We start from the raw sequence: 18,247 nt of genomic DNA on the forward strand, positions 1-18,247 counted from the left end.
TCCTATAAAGCAAGTAGATTAAAGAAAAAAATGTTACCATTAACGATTCTATAGGATTAGAATTATCTACTTTACAATCAACTCAATTGGGGGTAGAGAGCAGAATATGTTAATAGATGTCTCAATAAAGGGGTTTTTACCCCCTTTTAAAATAATATTTTTACCATTATTGTTGGGGTGCAATGTGGAACTTTTCACTGGGCAACCATAAAGAGCAAGACTGGAAAAGAACCAAGGCAATAAATAGCATTCTTCCTAAACTGGCTATGCCCCAATAGGAATCATCATAAGGGAAAGATACCGTAGTCGGCAGGATTTGAACCTGCGCGGGGAAACCCCAATGGATTTCTAGTCCATCGCCTTAACCACTCGGCCACGACTACTTTCAATTATTAAAAGGAGTGTAATCTCCATACATCTTCCTCATTTCTGTTTATTAAAATTTTTATTGAACCCTTATTTCATACATGGAATTGTCTTTGACTGTGTAAGTTAATCTTATACTTTAAACCTGAACATATATTAACACCATAAAACATCACGGTCTGTTTTATGTACTAGGGCTTTATAAAAGATTAAAAAATAAAACTTTTAGGGACTTCCCTGGTGGTCCAGTGGTAAAGACTCTGTGTTTTCACTGCAGGGGGCACAGGTTTGATACCTGGTTGGGGAACTAAGATTCCCTGCAAGCTGCTTGACCAAAATAAATAAATAAACTTTAAAAATTATTTCCATATGTCTAGTGTTATGCTTCAAGGAATGAACTTAGGGGCCAAACAAATGAAATTATATCCCAGCTCTGACACTTCCACAGTTGCATGAACTTAAGGAAGATATCTTCCTCTCCCTAAACCCCATGTTGGTTTGTTTGTTTTCCTTTTTAAAAGATTTATTTATTTAGTCTGAACTGGGTTTTTGTTGCTGTGCTTGGGCTTTCTCTAGTTGCAGCAAATGGGGGCTATTCTTTGTGGTGGTGTACAGGCTTCTTACTGCGGTGGTTTCTCTTGTTGCAGAGCAAAGGCTCTTAGGCATGCAGGCTCAGTAGTTGTGGCCCGGTGATATGTGGGATCCTCCTGGACCAGTGGTTGAACCTGTGTCCCCTCCATTGGCAGGTAGATTCCCAACCCCTGGACTAGCAGGGGAAGCTCTAGCCTCATGTTTCTTATTTGTATATTGGGGATAAAAATCCTGACCCCCACAGTTATTGTGAGGATAGAAAATAATATCGAATTCCAAGGTTGATGGGGTTTAGAAATCCACACCTCTGTTTTACAGAAATTCAGTAAAGTAATTCAACAGGTATTTATCGAGCAAGCTGTGGGCAGGTGCTGGGCTCTGGTGAAGAACTCCAGAGCCCTGAGATAAAGAGGTATGTTGAGGCAAGGGGAACTGGGCTCAGGATATCTAGCCCCCAGATTTTCCCCTGAACAATAGCTATTCCATGTCTGCAGAGCTGCAAATGTGAGAAGCACCATTACCATGATCCTCTGCCCTGGGCAGCTGTGTCTAGGACCCAGTCCGGTTGGCCATCAGCCCACCCCTTCCCTCTAGCTCTGGGATAAAACACACAAAGCTCTTAAGCCCCTGGCCAGAGAGCAGATTCTGTCCCCACCCCCAACCCCATGCATACACTCCAGGTCACTCAATTCCAGGGAAGAGCAGGGACTTAGGGAGCAAAAACCAGGGGAAAGTAGGTCACAGCAGGAGGATGGTAATCCCCTTGATGGCTGGCCAGCACTACAGAGCCCCTGCTCCTGGAAGCAGGCTGCTCCTGGCCACCCACCTCGAGTACCTCTGGGAAGATTTTTGGGGTTTGGAGCCCCAGCACCATCTGTCCCAATAGTATGCTCAGGTTAATAGCCCAAAGAAGACATACCCTCCATACTGAAGTCATTCTTAGGCCAAGCTCTTGCTGACGGTAACATTTCCTATGCAGGTTTTAGCGATTCTGTTTTTCATTCCACACACTCCCACAAGTGCATTCTTTATACCCACCCCTATGTTGGGTGCTGGAGACACGAAGAGGACCCCTGGGGAATCCACGGTGGGGAATTCTGACCTAGACCCAGACAGTAACAAGCCAGTGAGCCAGTGCTATCAGTACTGAGACAGAAGAAAGCCTGGGAGCTGTGTGGACCTGAAGGAGGCTTCTGATTCAGCCTGGATTCAGGGATAGGGAGGAGGGGATACTGAACAAGAAGTAGGAGTTTGCCAGGAGAAAATAAGGAAGGGTATTCTGAGCACAGAGAATAGATGTATAAAGATCCAGAGGAATAAAAGTCTGGTGTGTCCTTCCAGAAGATACTGGTGGTCAGCAGGTGTGGTTCTGGGTTTTTTTGACTTGAACTTTCTCCTTTAGGTGAGAAGATGGGTAAGGAATGGTTGGGAGAGCGAAGTGGGGATAAAAGTACAGGTGAAGGAAATACAGGAGCAAAGACAGGGCAGAGTGAGTTAATTGAGGCATCTTAGCTAACTGGAATGAGAGGGTGTTTGGGAAGCCTTGCTGAAGTAGGGCTCCTCTGGATGAAGTAGAATGGAGGTCTCTGGAGGCTCCTGTCACCTTGGAGCCTAAGCAAGGGACCTACCAGGCCTGATTCTGTCCTAGGGCCAACAACCCCGCAGCACGCGCTTTAGTGCAAACCTGGCCTGACAAGTTCTGGACTCTCACCCGTCCTCCCCTCCCAGCTGATTCCTTGGGCCCCTCTTGTAAAGCCCTCTCCAGCTCAGCCCCACTTCTCCTCCACCATTTGTCACTCTGGCATCTTTACCACCTATCACTCTCTATCATGCTCCTTCTCTGAAACCTCCCCTTACCCCAAGGACTGAGCAGGTAGATCATTCCTGTGTGCTACTATAGACTGGGAGTTACTCAGGAGACTGAATAAACAATCCTACATAGACACACAGCTGACTTACATAGGGCCTTGCAGACAATGAAAAGGAGTTTAATATCAGGATCAGTTTTTCAATGGAGAATAAGGTAGAGGGAGTGAGAGACAGTAGAAGCCAATGAAGAGGCCATGGCAGTGTTCACTCAAGTCGTGTGGGGTAAACTTGGTAGAGGGTCCTGAGAGGGATGGTAGAGGGTCTCCCCCTCTCCGAGGCCTTCTTCTTCCCTCAGGATTCTGCTCATGCTGATTCTTGCTCTTCTTCTCCACCATGAAGAACAGGGGCTCCTCACACATGGCACATTCATCTGTGCATCCAGAAAGTCCTCCGGGATTTCTCTGACCTCATGCAGCACACCTCTTCTCAGAGAACAAGCTTGTGCAGAGCAGAGGCCAGAAGAACCCTCATTGTGACCCAGTTTCTGCCGTTCCTGGTCACCTCAGAGACTTGAGTGCTGACTCCAACAGGGGTTCCCCGTCTTCTGGAACAGGCTCCCCTCAGATGAACCATCACCCCAGAGAAGGAGAGGAAAGGGTACTTAATCTGAGCTTTGTCTTGAAGGCTAAGGGGGTAGTTCAGCAGAGGGAGCATGAGGTGAGATGGTCAGGAGCCTGGAAGCTGGGAGAAGGGTGGACTGGCTGGGGGTGGGGATGGGGACGTTCTACCACCTCACGAGGCACCTACAGGCCAGCGCAGGAGGGGCAGGAAGGTAGGAGTGCCAGCCTGGGAGAACAGAGAGAGAGAGACATTCCCGGACAGAACTCTTGGAACCTGCTGGTAGTGGAAAGCTCTGCCCTGCCCCTGGGAAATGAGTGTTTGTGAGGAGAAAGACTGAGTCCCCTGTGGCAGCCTTCGGCCCCACCCATGTCATCTTGGGGATGTTTCTGGAGGCCTCAACCCCAGCCAAGCGGGCCTCAGCAGAAAGGAAGGAAGGAACTTAGTACAAATATAAATACCTTTAATGAAAGCCAAGTGTGCTCTGAGGAGGCCGACGGCAGCCACCAGAGCAGGGCTGGAGGCGGGGGCATCACTACCCAACTGGACTGGCTAGGCCAGGGGCCCCAGGAGGCAGGCCAGCGCCAGAGCAGCTGCCAGCAGCGGGGGCATGGGGGCCGGGGTGGGCGCTGGCGCTGTCGCCCGCAGGGTTTCCTGGTTGGTCTCTGGGCCCACCCCGCGCTCCTGAAGGCGCACAGGGGTGCCACAGAGAGTGTGCAAGTTATCTGGGTGTGGGGCCCGGCGAGCTTCTTGCTGTAGTGACTCCCACACGGCGGCTGCCTCCTCCGGGCAGCCCAATAGGACTCGCGAGGCACAGGTGTGGAAGTCATTCCAAGACCTGTTAAGGGTATGGGGTTAGGGGAATTAGGTGGGGCAGGGGGGGCTTTGGGATGGGAGGGAAAAGGCTCAGATCCCAAGGGTGATGTTGCCCTCGCACCTGCCCATACCTGCAGACGGTCTCCAGTTCGCCTCCGTGGCCCATGCCGTCTCCCAAGCGGATGAGACACTCAGCAAAGCCCTGGTATATGGTGTCACAGCGGCCTGGGCCCGCTGCAGCTGCTGCCAGGGGAGATACAGGGACTGCGGGTGGGGGTGGAGACTAATTGATAGGATGAGGCAGTGCACCCTCAACCCCCCAACTCCCAGAGGCTTGTTTACCAGGGAGCTTTCTGGGGACGTGACTCAGCGTGAAAGGGGCACCCCAGGGAACCAAGGGGCACACCTGGGGACCACCTGCCACCACCCCTTCTAGGAGGACCCAGACAGGATAGGTGGGCGTGGGAGGAGAAGTCTCATCCCAGGGGTTGGCTTTCTCCGAGTTCTGGGCCCCAGGTCAGGTGAGAACGGTCCAATTGAAGGAGCATGGACATGGGTAATGGGGACAGGGCCCCTGGCAAAAGCCAGTTTCTCAGTAGCCTAGACACCTTCCTGAATACAGGTGTTTCCCAATGGGTCAGGATAGAGGGGGTTGAGATCCAGGCCCGACCCTAGGAGAGGACCTCAGAGATCCCAGGGTTGGTCTGGGAGTCCCACAAGAGGTCAAGCCTCTGCTTATCAGACTGTGGAATTTGGGGGTTCTTCCCTCTGAAACTAGGGTTCAGTTCACACCCCTCACTTTATATCTTTCAGTCACTGGGTCACATTCTTCCCTCCCTGGAGCCCTTTCACCTCTCTACCCTGGCTCTTGGCACTCAGGAAGGCTGTGCCTCAGCTCCCACACAGCCTACACCCAGCCTGTGGGGAGGACGTGTGGACAGTATGGGTCTGGGCACTCACCGAGGGGCGGCAGCAGTAGCAACAGCAGCAGCCCCAGCGCACAGGGCAGTTGCCGGTGGTGACAGAAGCAGCAGCAGCAGCAGCGCATCATCCCCAGCTGGGAGCCTACTAACAGGGCTAGCAGCTTGGAGGGCAGCCCTTCGGCCCAGCCTCCGGGAGGAGGCACTGTGATTGGATGGGGGGCGGGGCTCAGCCACCCAGAAGCCCCACCCCAGTTCCAATAGGCAAAAGAGGAGGGAGGGACTCCAGAGAGGAGAACCAGGAGCATAGTGGGGTGCTGAGCTGACCCCGGGGGGCCTTTGCCTTGGAGATGGAGAGGAGAGATCTGGGAGAGTAGCTGGGCAGATGAGGGTGGTGTCCAGGCCACCTGGGATGGGTTTGCCTAGACAGAGCTCCGCATAGGGAGAAGAGAGGGGGCAGGTTAAGAGAGGGCAGTTATCAAAGTCACACCAAAGACACATGAAAAGCACACACGTACTCCATTTTATTCCAAAAACATTTACTTGAATTTCTCAATGTTTTTTCAAAAACAAAAAGACCCAAATCGGAGGTAAAAAGGAACATGGAAAATTCAACTTAAGTGGTGTCATAATCTCGGGGGTTATGCTCCAGGCATGGCAGAACCCAAGAAGGCACAATACCCACTCTGGGCCCAGCCTACACCTGCTGGCTACCACAGCCAGTGCTATCCCCGTAAAACTCTCCAAAGGTGGGAGCCTGAGCAGGTAACTGGCAGGCATGACCCTACTTTGGCCTAAGCCTGTCTGTTGGCCTTCAGTGCCACCTCACCCTGGACAAAGCAGGCTTAGCTAAGGGAGGCTGGGGGTCATAAGGCCGTGCAGCATGAGGCTGAGACGCCGGGCTGCTTTGCCAAGTGAGTTGTGTGGCTCCGCCTGCAGGAACTGGAAGAGCTTCTGGCGCACCTGAGCCATGACGGAGCCCATGTGGTCCCGAGTGATGGGGTCACTGTGGTCCAGGTGCATTACAGCCTCTTCCAGGTAGCTGGGGATAGAGGAAAAAGACTGACTACAGGTGGCCTCCAGCAGAGGAGAACGCCCCCTGGTGGCTATGAGGCCCAGAGGGGCTGCTGACAATGGAGGTCTCAAAGCCTGAGATGGGTGGGGGCAGAGGGGACTGGTGGAGAACACCAGGAAGGGGAGTCAGGTAGGAGTGGGAGTCTCTGCTTTGAAGTACTCACCCACCTTCACCCCAGCTCTAGTCCCCGACTATTCCCACTCACCTGAGCTTGAGGTCAGTTCGAGTGCCAAGATCAGAGGCCAGTTGCTGGATGAGAGAAAGGAGTACAGGCTGGGAGAGGGGGCAAGGTGGCTGCCCAAAAACCTGGCCTGGGTCCACTGTTTCACACACGTATAGCACCAGGTTCAGGTCGGCAGCTGTCAGGGCCTGAGTAGAGAAGAGTTTATAGCTGATGTCAAGATGGAATGCCTGCTTGTCTGGCTAGGTGGCCTGGGAGAGGATGACTGCAGAGTAGGGCATCCTGAGGGAGTTGCTCAGGGGCCCAGAGAGCACTGAAGGGCTGCTGTTACTCTAGAGGATCAGGAAAGATTTCTGAGAAAGGTAGTGACAAAGCAAGATGGACTGAGGTAGAAATAAAGGGATCCAGGGTCCAGGCAGAGGGAAAAGCAAGGGAAATGGCCTGGAGGCAAAGAGAACCAAGAAAAGTCTGCTGCCAGACCACCTGAAGTCTGATGGGGAGTGTGGGTCTTGTCAGGAGACACTGGCCTCTACCTGGGCCCAGTGCCTGGCTTACCTGCTGGAAGGCCTGATTGAGGTGGCCCTGCTGCAGCAGCTGCAGGATATGGGCTTGCTGGGCTTGGCAGTCGAGGTGGGCAGCAGGGACAGGTGTGCCGGCGGCTGAGCGCATGGCCTGCATGATGCTAGAGGTGACGGCGGCCTGCTGCTCCTTGAGAGCCACACTCACCTCGCCCTTCACGATGCGCTGTACCTGTGCTAGAATCGCCTCCTGCAGGCTACGAGGCAAGTGAGGGAGACGAGGTCAATATGCGGTTGGGTCTGGCCCTTTCCACACCCACCACCTAGCTGTGCTCAGGCCACCCACCTGCCCACGGCCACGTGCAGCTGGTGCTGCACCTCAGCCCGAACGCTGCCAGACACAGTGGCCGCCATCTGCTCCGTGGCCCCCTGCAGGGTGCCGACCAGGCCCCGAAGCTGGGCCAGCACAGGCTCCCGTGCCTCCTGCTCTCGTGCCTTGCGGCTCTTCATGTGGCTCTCCAACTGCTGCAAGTCTGAAAAGTGACCATGGGAGCCATGAGAGGGACAATGGGGAAAAGAGGATGGCCTCTTCCTCCCTGAGGCAGAAGACCTCACTCACACTCCTGTGTGCCCAGTCGGAAGCTGTCATTGATCTGCTGGAACATGGCCTGGCAGCTCTTCTCGAAGGCGGGCAGGACCACACTCTGGAAGGCTTCCCGGTAGGCGGCCTGCATTGGCCCCTGTAATGTGTCTGCGGCTGCTCGGGCAATGGCATCTGTCAAGTTCTAGGGGTGGAGGAGGGGATGAGTTGAGTCTTGAGCTCATGCCCACCACCCACTTCCCTCATTTTGGGCCCTACAGCACCTTGGACTTGAGCAGCTTAGAGATGTTCTCTTTCATGCTACTCTCCACAGCTGTGAGTTTGGTGGCCACCGAGTTGCTGAGCTGGCCAGCCACGGGCTCCAGACTCCGGGAGACACCTGGGACAGGGGAAGGAGGGAGGGGTCGAGCCATGAGACGAGGCTTGACAGGGAGAGGGCCCTTCGAATATGGCCTGCCCAGAAGTCTCCATGTGAAACTCACATGGAGGAACCGTCTTCTTGATCTCGTCTCGTACGCTGCGCTCCAGCCGCCCTGCCACCGCTGAAGACAGCGCCTGGGATAGCTGCTGTGTCAGCTGCTCCTGCAGCTGCCCACCCCGCTGCTGCCCCTCGGCCAGGGCCCGCTCCAGTCGCCGCTCTGTGCTGTTGCTAAGGAACAGACCCGGAGGAGGTCCCACATCCCGTCCTGGGCGGAGAACATGGGTGCATTCCTGTCCCAGCTGTGCCCTTGCCCCCAAGGATACGCTCCTGCTCGTGCCTTGACTCCAGGGCTCGCTCCACGTGGCCTGTGACGGTGCTCTGCAGGCCTTCAAGCTGGGCGCACAGGCGCTGCAGCAGCTCTTCTTGGCTGTGCCGCAGCTGTGCCAGCTCTCTCTGCTGCTGCCAGATCAGTGCCGGCCAGTCCTCAGGGGTTTCTGCCACCTGCCAGTAATACCAAAAGTCACCTGATGTCTGCCCTGCTCATCCCCCACATCAGACCAGGGGAAGGTCTGGCCACCTCCCCCACCCCCACAGGCAGGAGTCCCAGAAGCAGAAAGGGACTCTCTCTGCTCACTTACCTGGTGCTCTGTGAGCCGGGATCCCAAGGATGAATCCCTGCCATAGGTGAGAAGCACCTCAGGCCATGTCACGCAGGCAGCCTGAAGACCACCCCCTCCCTGGCCCCCGGACCCCTCCTACCCATCGTCCTTTTTGCCCTTTCTCTTGAGCTTGGGTGAGGCCCGAGGGGATCCCTTGGTCTTCCAGTCCTTGGCTGGAAGACGTGGAGTGGGCACTTTGGTGCCAAAGTTCCCTGCAGCAGAGGCGAGGCTGGCCACCTCGTCATCATGGTCACTGGGGGAAGAGGAGGGAGAGAGATAGGCACTTGCCCACTGGCTGGCCCTCCCCGGAGAGGAATGTGCAGTGTGATGCCTACCTTTGCTCGGCACTGGCATCCTGGCTGTCGTGTTGCTGCAGCAGGTGATAAGGTGGTCGGTGGAAGGCCAGGCTCTTGTGCTTTTCCTGGAGGCCATTTCGGGGGCTGGGGAGGGCCAAGCCAAGTCAGTGGCGGATGACTCTACCTGAAGCCCCTACCATTGGTACACTCCCCCCGCCTACCCTCCAAGCTCCTCACCTCTCTGCCAGGCTGCTGCAGGTCTCGCGAGTGATGTCTGGAGCTGTAGGCCAGACCTGACTGTCAGGGGCTGTGGCCTCCTGGGTCAAGGCTGCCTCCAGGAGGGAAGGGGTACTATGCCGATCCCCATTCCCAGGGACCCCATCCAGGCTAAGCTGGGGGCCGAGCTCGGGCCCTGGCCGGGGCCGTGGAGACAACAGGTGGAGCGCCGAGGCCGCTGAGGCCATGCTGTCTGGCTCCAGGCCCTCAGGAGCAGAGGCGCCAAAGCCACGGGACAGCGCCTCAGATGCAATCTCAGGGATGTCCTGGGACAAGGCAGTGGAGGCTGAGGAGATAACATCGGGGGAGCGGGTGCGGCTGGGGGAAGCCTGAGGCAGCCCCAGGGGTTCCACTTCCTGCAGGGCAAGTGCAGAGGCAGCAGTAGGCACCTGAGGGGGCCAAGATAAGACTTAAATGGTGGGAGGTAGGGCTAAAACAAGTATGGAGATGATGCACTGGTGTGTGCAGTGATGAGAGATGGGGCATGGGGGATGGGGACGCAAGTCATAAATGGTCACAGTCAGAAGAGGAGGGGGAAAGAGAGGCTGAGGGGCTGCTCTCCAGGGACACCGGGGGCTAAGATACCCTCAGGGGAAACACGGGCTATCTGAGGCAGAGTAGGACCAGCACACAGGAAACTGGGAGATCGTCCCCAACCTCCCCACCCTCACATGCCTGCCACCCTGCACTTCACACACCCACACACGCACCTGACCAGACCCTTTAGGAGTCAGTTTGTCAGCTGGACCTGGGAGCAGGCCGGGCAGGAGCCCACGTGGGCTTGCCTGCAGGCTGCTGCTGCTCATGGTCAGACCACCATCCAGCTGTAGCTTGGGGCTCAAGGTCAGCTCCTCAGGTGGCCTGGTGGCAGGAGGATGAGGTATAAGTAGACAAAGCCTGGTGCCACCTGGCACCAGCCCCTGCCCCTCTCTCTGCCCCTCACTTCACCTGGGCAAGGAGGGGTCCACGGCCGAAGTACTGCTCATGGCAGACACGGCTGTGAGAGAGGAGCTGCTGCTGCTGCTACTGCTGCTGCTGCTGCTGCTGCTGCTGGGAGATGCAGCAATCTGGGGAAACATGGAGAATGAGGGCTGTGGCTGTGGAGAGCATCCCCACGTACCACCTTCCTCGAAGCCCACTCCTCCCAAGCACACCTGCTGCAGGGAGGCGCTAGGCGTCATGAAGGCGTCAGGTGTCATCAGCTTGGGCTTGGTCTCACTGCTCAGACTGAGGAAGTCAGCCGGTGCAGGCAACTCCACGATACGTCGGAGGTCAGGCTGGGAGCCATGAGTAGCTGATCCCAGGCCCTCTGAGCCCAGCTCTGGCCGAGACTCTCCAAATGCTGTGGGGAAGGCTACCACTTAAGTCAGATCTCACACCCTGGTCAAAACCCACTTCCCTCTCACCCCTAACTCACGAAAGTCTTCATGGGTAGAGTGCGAGGGGAGTGGGGCCACAACGTCAGGGTTCAGCTGTGGCTGAAAGCGGATCTGGACGTCCTGTAATGCCCTGCAGTATGAGCAGAGAAAGAAAATGACAGTCAGAGGGAGAAAATGACAGTCAGAGGCAGGACGGTAGGGAGGGGCACTGACTGGGAACAGGTGGCCCCCGTCCCCAACACACTTACTTAGTGTGCACACAAAAGAGCTTGATGAGCACACCGGCTGCAGACTCCATTGCACCTGCTCCATGGGTCCCGTCTATAAGGACAATGTGGATGACTAAGCCCCTGACACTCTGTACCTTAGCACTCCCCTGCCTCCCAACAGACCCCCGACCCTGAGCAGCTCACCAGCCCCAAGGCTGTCATTCTCCTCCTCGGCAGGCAGCACCTCTGTGTGCCGCAGCCGGCAGCGACTCACAACCTGGATACCGAAGCTCAGTACAGGGTGGGTGAGAAGGAACTCAGAGATGGAGCTGAAGCAGGCCCGGCCCTCCTCCTGGTTCTGCAGCAGTTCCATCACGTAGAGGACCTGCACGGGTGGCAAGGTCACAGCTGAGTTCAGGGGCTAGGAAGGCCCCAGATGAGCCACACACACCTTCATCCCCCTGATACTACCCACTCTGCTCCCACTGCAGCCCACCTTCCGCTGTACATCACTGAGGATCAGGTATTCTGCCGAGAGGTCCAGGCAAACCTTGAGGCTGGGGGGCACACTTACTGGGCTGAAGATATCTGGGGAGAAGCTGGATGGGGGGATGAGGCAGGATAAATGAGACTTAGGATGGGAAGGACCCATATCACCAAGCCTGCCCCTGCCCAGCCCCACAGCCCCTGCTTACCGAATGGTCTGCAGGCAGGTCCAGGACACCGTGCACCACATCTTCAGCTCCCGATTCTGGTCAGCGCCAGTAATGAGGAATCTCCAGAAAGGGACCCTGCAAAGCAGCAAGGCACTGAGTGGCTGGCAGGGCCCTTTATGGTAGCCCAAGGTCCAGCCCACCACCCTCCAGCCTGCCCACTCACTCACTCAGGATCCTGTTTCTTGTGGTTGTCACAGAACAGGAGGCAGGAGAGGGGCCGCCCGTCATGAGGCTTCCACTCATGTAAACACCTGCAGTAAATGAGGGGCCCGAGTGGGCGATCTGATTCCCTACCTAGGGGAGCCCAGTCCCTCAGGCTCTGCCTTACCGTGGCTCATCCTGTCCCTCGATGTAGATCTGCCAGAACTTGACGAAGCCATCATGACTTGCAGTAGCCAGGACAGTCCCATCAGGTGAGAGGGCCCCTTCACTCAAGCACTGAGAAGAACCCAAAAAGCCTTGCTTTGCCACCAACTAGAGGTGGGAGCAAGTCCTTCTCAGGTGAGGATGGAAGTGAGCTAGGCTGACCCACAGTGGATCTGCATGTGTGTTTGAAAGACTGACTGAATGGAGCTCTGTGGAGAAGCCCAGATCCAGGTGGGGTATAGCCAGGTCAGGTGTGAGCACCACAGGAGAGGGGTCACTCTATGCTCAGAGGTCCCATGGGCAGAGTGCTGAAAAGCTGTCTGGGCAGCTGTGGGTCCAGGGAATAGACGAGGGACACAGTGGGGTGGGGCGAGAGGGCAGACTTACTGTGCTGTGGCCTTTTACCACGATGAAGCCCTGCTTGATCTGGCTGACATCCACAGGCCAGGTGCTGTGGTTGGTGCGGAGCATGTCCAGGTCCCACACCTCAGCCTGGCAGGTACCGGGAGGTGAGCACTCAGCCCATAACTACCCCACTGCTACTAGCCCCTCCCTCTCCCCCCAGGCCCAGCCCCCTCACCCGGTCCTCATGCAACAAGGCCACCGTTGGGCTGCCCTCCTCACAGCAATCCTCACTCTCTTCAGGGATGAAGGGGCACCAGATGATCCTGCGGAAGTGGTTCAGCGGAGTGCCCTCTGGCTGGCGGATGTGGACCAAGATCTCCTCTCTGAGCAGGGTGTTAAGGGCTAGTCGGAGGGATGATGCAGTGGGTCTGGCAGACCCAGCTCCACCCACTTTTCTCCAGTCCCCCGTCCCACCCTGGGAAAGGATACTGAATTTTGCCATTAATCAGGGCCAAGCGCCATACAAACAGGTTGCCTGCCTCATCCAGGCAGGCCAGCTGTGGGGAATTGAGGTGTGCAAAGGCCAGATCAGCCACGCTGCCTGTGAAGCCTTTGAGCAGGGTCCGCTCTGAAGTGCTGACACTGATCACTCGCACCATTGCTGAGCCGTTGTTGGCAGCTGGAATCAGGAGAGTGGTAGGCCGTGAATAAACTCAGGACCAGGTGGCAACAGAGAGGCCCTGCCCTTGCCTGCCTCTCTGCCATTACCAGTCTGAGGCTCAGTTTTCTCACTGAGCTCCAGAGGGCTGGGCAGAGCTGGGGGCATTGCAGACGAGCCTGCCATCACACCTGTACAGTCTGAGGGGGCTGAGTGACCCGACGACCACAGAGCTTCCCCTCTGGGGCTTCAAGCAGAACATGTTCCTCCTCTGTACTGCTCCTACTCACCCCGAATAGCATAGGCCAAGAAAGAGTTGGACACAGCAATCAAGTTGCCATAGTAGTATTTCTGCTCCCAGTCATACTTGGCGACAGGCTGAATTTTCACCTGAGAACCAAGAGCGAGGAAGGTCACAAAAGTCAAGGGCTGCGGCGGCTTTCCTGGAGCTGAAGTAGCCCCCAGCATGCCTGGGGACAGGAGAGGCCATATGTGCAAGCCCAGCCTCCCAGTCACAACTCTTAGGGTCAGATTCCCACAAAGACTTGGCAGCCAACACTGGCTTCCTGAGACTGGGGTACACTATCTGTCTGTTAGGATAGTCCCCATAAGAACTGGCAGCATGGAATAAGGGAGGGACAGCCTAACTGTGCCCTAGCCATTATACATGCCACAACATCCTGGTGCCCACCTTGTTGCTCCCCCGTGCCTTGCTCGAGATGCTAGAGTCACTGCTGGCCACAATCTCCACCTCCTTGGCCAAAATTCCAATGCCAGTGGAACTGTCGTCTCCTAAGAGGCAGCTGGAGAGAAGGGTGCACAAGCATGACTCTTGTTCACCCGAAGTCTCAATGGGCAGGGTTGAGGGGAGAGGATGCAGCCACTCTGGTGAAAGTGTCAAGCCCCAGATGCCCTGATCTGCCTGATTCACTGGTCCCCAAATCCATAGCTTCTCTTGCTCACCTCCCTCCTTGGGAATGGTTCTACTTCCATGCTAAACCAGGAACCCAAATTTCAGATTGAGGCCAAGCCCTTGTCTGTGGCCCTCATCCAAGTGAAGCATTCTACCCCAGGCTGTCTTGCGGGGAAGCAGCAGAGACTGCCGGACCCTCTTCCCCCACCTTATGCCTTTAGTTAGCAAATACCTCAAAGACCCCACTACCATCTCCCAGACACTCACATGACCTGCTTTTCCTGCAGGTTAATAGGTGGCATGGCTCGGAAACCAGGCTTGTTTGTTGAAGCACTGTCACCTGAGCAGAGGGGGTCTGGGACCAGGAGCCCATTGAGATCTCCATTGTAGGCATTAGATGGTCGTTGGTTCTCTGCACTGGGGCCTAGGGGCAGAAAGGGCCACTCTGACGAGTTTGTTCCACCTGCCCACTGGCCTCTCCTTCTGCAGGGTTCCATTCAAGAATCATGAGGTGCTCTAGGAACACTCAACAAGGCACGTCAGCGGGGAGGAGGGCCCTTTGTTCAATTCATTCTATAAGCACTGACGGTGAACCCAATGTATGCAAGGATCAAGGATGAGCATGAGGCTCTTCTACCTGGGGGAGGGGTGTAAATCATCAAGAACCCTCTGTGGCCAGTTAATATTTAGGCCTGGATCAGTACAGAAGGACTCTGCGTACTTGAAGAAGGGCAGAGAAATAGTCAGGACAGACTTTACAGTAGTAGTGTGGCTGGAACACAAACATGGGAAGGATGCAGGGAAAACAAGGCTGCAGAGGTCTCAGGAATGAGGCTGGGGTGCTTTGATTTTCCCTGTGGTAATGAGAGCCACAGAAGAGTTTTGAATGGGAAGGTAGCGTGATCTGCTATGGCCAGAGGACTGACTGTTCTAAAGTGACATGTAGGATAGTTTAGAATCCAGGTGAGAGATATCAGGACCTGGACCAAAGTAGTGGAGGAGCTGGGGAAGAGAGGATGGGCTCCTAAGGCATGGAAAGACATGATTAAGATGTGGAAGAAAGGAAGGAAGGAGACTGCCTCACAAAGACATGAGCTCAGAAGAAACCACTATGGACGTGAAGGAGCTGGCCAAAGAGGAGAGAAATTATGGGGTAGGGTGTATGAGTAGGACAGATAGCATTTCAGTTGTTTACCATTGGTTTTACCATTAGCTGTATTTCAAGCAGTCTCATAGGCTCAATCACTACTCCAAAACTCCCAGGTGGCAAGGAGACTAGGGCTTCATATTCAGGAAACTGGCAAGTTTCTAGTCACAAAACAGCCTGGGATCTCACATTGTCCTCCAGTAAGAGGAGACAAGCAAGTACTACTTGGCAAACAGGGGAATCAAGCATCAATCTAAGAGGAAAAACCTCAGGCCACCTCACTTGCATCAGAGTGAGTGATGCTAAGAGGTAAGGTGACCACTCTCCCTTCCAGGGAGGCTAGTATGAGGGCAAACAAGCTACATGTTACCCATGCCAGGCTCCATCAAACGTTTGTGGCAGTTAAGAAGCATGAGAGGGCCACGCCAAGCCCAAGAGTCACGGGAGCACACACTCTAGGCCTGGGGAAAGGGGTTTCAGGCAGCAGGTGGATTTTCTCAGAGATTAGAGGTTGGCTGAACCCAGCAGTGGGGACCCCTGCCTGTGTCCAAAAGGGGCCAGTTTGGGCTTTTCAGCAGGTTTAACAACAGGGTCTGAGGAAACACAGTCCTCAGCTCTGGGTGCTGCACATCCACACCACCATCACCAGCCATTCTCTCGACCACTACAACTTTCCACAGGTCTCTGAATCTGCCATGAAACTTTAGTACATTCACACATGCTATTTCCTCTCTGTAGAAGGTCTTTCCTGACACCCCAGTCCCTCTCCCTATTACAATACCTGGCCTAAATACTGCTCTTCTCTCAGCTGTTCTCAGGCATTGACCAGCCCCTACCCCACCCACTCCATCCTCCTCATAGAACCAAAACACTTCTCTCTCTCAATGAGAAGAACATTATATTACACCTCATTAACTCTGTGGCCTAGGAGCTCACTGAGGGCAGGAGGAGCTTTGGAAGTACCACTGCAAACCCAGGTAAATTAGAAATGAATGGAGATTAACTACCGCTTGCAAATGTTTGCAGCCTGATCCAATCAGCACTGTGCAATCTGTGGTTTGCCTTAATCCCAGAGAGCACACGGGAACTGGTTGGTCATCTTCCTCCAGAAAATCAGTCTTAAAATCGCAGGCCTAGAGTCTGCATTCCAGAAGGAAGGGCGAGTTGCTTTGGTGCTCAGCACAGCGCCTAGTTCAAGACCCAGAACTCGGTGTACAGAGCCCAGATTAGCCCTGTGAACTATGGTAAAAGGGTAGGGAACCCGGGCCAGTCCCAGGAACACTAGAGACGTTGCTGCCAGGACATCTGGTGGGCTTTGCGGATTCAGAGAAGAGCCCTCACCTTCAGCCGAGATGCTGAAGGACAGGGCAGAGCGGCACGGCTCCGGGATGGGGAAGGATCGCATCCTGGGGTCTGCGCACTTGGGTAAGCACACCCCTCCGACCCTCCGATCCTCCGACCCTCGTCTGCCCTTACCAGATGGAAGGATGCGGAGCTGGTCCTGAGGGACCCCAGGGCCATGAAGGCAGCCAAGGCCCGCGCCGCCCTTCTGACCGCTCATGGGGGCCCACCCCCACTGTCCCGGCTCACCTCCCGCCGGCCGGTCCAGCTTGAGGATGTCCCGCAGGTGCTGCGTGGCGTCCTCTATGTCGATGCTCGCGCAAGAGGAGGCCATGGGCCCAGTCGCCGGCGCCTGAGTCCGCGCCGCGTTCGTTTCGCTGCCGCCGCGCACCGTCCAGCCGGGCACAACCCCGCCAGGGCCAAACAGCGGGACGCCGGTCACTATACTCGACCCACCCGAAGCTCACAAACCGCCGCCCGCGCTGCGTCCCTGAGCCCCGCCAACCCCACCAACCGCCTCCACTTCCGGCCCGCCCGAGCTTCAGCTCCCGGAACCTGAGCCGGGAGGAGAAGAAAGGTTCCGGGCTCGTGAGGAGGACGCTTCGCCCCTCCAGAAGCCCGCCCCTGCGCTAATAGGGTGGGGAGAGTTCCTTGGGGCTGAGGCAGAGCAAATGTCCACCTTCTGGACCGCTCCAAACCCTACTTGCTTCAGAATAACCCGCCCAGTCCATGTCCACTCCCAAAGCATGGACTCATGATGGGCCTAGACCGGGTCAACTCTGTGGCCTAAGCCAAATCTCTCACATACCCCAGAACAAGCTGAATTGGCAAAAATTTAGTTTCTACTTTAGGAAGTGGGTCAGTGTAACCCAAGGCCTGAGCGGGCGAGCGTGCTGTCGCGTCCGATTCTTTGCGACGCCATGGGCTATAGCCTGCCAGGCTCCTCTGTCCATGGGATTTCCCAGGCAAGAATTCTGGAGTGGTTTGCCATTCCCTTCTCCAGGGGATCTTCTAGACCCAGGGATCAAACCTGTCTCCTGCATCTACCTGCATTGGCAGGCGGATTCTTTACCACTGAGCCACCTGGGAAGGTCTGAAGGGACCTGTTAATTCACGGACCCAGGAATTGCAAGGGCAGAGATGGTCTCACCACAAACATCACCTTGTTCCCTAATGTCTCCCAGCATCCCTCTGCATGACCTTGCACCATCAGGTAAAAAGAAAGAAACCATGGTTTACAAACACTTCTTTATTGCAGACATTTCAGGCACAGGTACATGGAAAAGCTGTATTGCAAATTTTATACAGGGTGGTTTAAGAGGCAGCAGGTTTCTACCTCTCCCCAACCTCTATCCCCCAAATACAGAGCAGCCAAGAAACTAGTCCCACTGAAACCTCCTGAGTATGCTGTTATTTCAAACAGCACACCATCCAGCCCAGTGCCCAGCATAGCTAGGCTACCAGTGGGGGTCTGAGGAAGTTCCTGGCTTCCATCCACAGTGCAGGAGGGAAGGGGGCTGTGCATAACAGGCAAAGCTGTGGTGCCCTCACCAATCCTAAAACCCCAAACAGGTAAACAGACCAAATCCTGGGTTTGGTTCTGGTCTGTGGTTGCTACCTTGCCATCAGTTTTACACCACCAGTCTCAGGGCTAAAGGGCTGGATTTGTATTGATACTAGGCAAAGTCTGTCCCCAAAACTAAGGAGGAGAAACTGCCCCAACAGCTGAGATTTCCTGGGATTTGAGGATAGTAGTGTGAGTTTGTGTTTGTGGTCAGGGAGGGAATAGGAGAAGGCCTAGAGATGCCTTGCAGAGGTCTCAGGCATGAGAAATCCTACAACCTGAATTCCCTCAAACTCAGAATGCTTTCAGTTTTAAATCTATACTCCAACCCAACTGGGCCTGGCTCTGGGCATTGGAGGCTGGCTGTTTGAGGCACTCCCGTTTTGGTAGTGACATCCGAAGCAGATGGTACAGGGTAAGAGCTGCCCTCTGCTTGTCCGGGGATTTACGGGGCATGCTGGA

General features: G+C 55.3%; 2 protein-coding genes and 1 non-coding gene across 3 annotated transcripts; all 3 read right to left on the minus strand.

The window, feature by feature from the left end:
* Positions 1-301: 301 nt before the first annotated feature.
* TRNAS-AGA (transfer RNA serine (anticodon AGA)) lies at positions 302-383 on the minus strand. Its single transcript has one exon. It is a non-coding gene; the product is annotated as a tRNA-Ser (tRNA).
* A 2,585-nt stretch (positions 384-2,968) lies between these two features.
* Positions 2,969-5,511, minus strand: NRN1L (neuritin 1 like). The gene is made up of 3 exons (XM_005896595.2): positions 5,161-5,511; positions 4,332-4,464; positions 2,969-4,222 (listed from the first exon to the last, which is right to left on the minus strand). The coding sequence occupies exons 1-3, from the start codon at positions 5,426-5,428 to the stop codon at positions 3,937-3,939; spliced, it is 687 nt and encodes a 228-aa protein (XP_005896657.2). The 5' UTR covers positions 5,429-5,511; the 3' UTR covers positions 2,969-3,936.
* A 131-nt stretch (positions 5,512-5,642) lies between these two features.
* On the minus strand, positions 5,643-16,759 carry EDC4 (enhancer of mRNA decapping 4). Its single transcript, XM_070388153.1, has 29 exons — positions 16,471-16,759; positions 14,001-14,157; positions 13,512-13,623; positions 13,111-13,210; positions 12,652-12,841; positions 12,398-12,545; positions 12,205-12,309; positions 11,780-11,889; positions 11,619-11,702; positions 11,431-11,526; positions 11,232-11,334; positions 10,940-11,120; positions 10,775-10,847; positions 10,565-10,656; positions 10,302-10,489; positions 10,096-10,214; positions 9,858-10,008; positions 9,109-9,536; positions 8,911-9,015; positions 8,676-8,828; positions 8,555-8,591; positions 8,240-8,417; positions 7,978-8,133; positions 7,759-7,874; positions 7,514-7,679; positions 7,241-7,427; positions 6,932-7,151; positions 6,401-6,564; positions 5,643-6,162 (listed from the first exon to the last, which is right to left on the minus strand). The coding sequence occupies exons 1-29, from the start codon at positions 16,553-16,555 to the stop codon at positions 5,970-5,972; spliced, it is 4,197 nt and encodes a 1,398-aa protein (XP_070244254.1). The 5' UTR covers positions 16,556-16,759; the 3' UTR covers positions 5,643-5,969.
* Positions 16,760-18,247: the final 1,488 nt, after the last annotated feature.

The sequence above is a fragment of the Bos mutus genome, chromosome 18, assembly GCF_027580195.1.
Source record: "Bos mutus isolate GX-2022 chromosome 18, NWIPB_WYAK_1.1, whole genome shotgun sequence".
In the NCBI taxonomy this organism is placed as follows: domain Eukaryota; kingdom Metazoa; phylum Chordata; class Mammalia; order Artiodactyla; family Bovidae; genus Bos; species Bos mutus.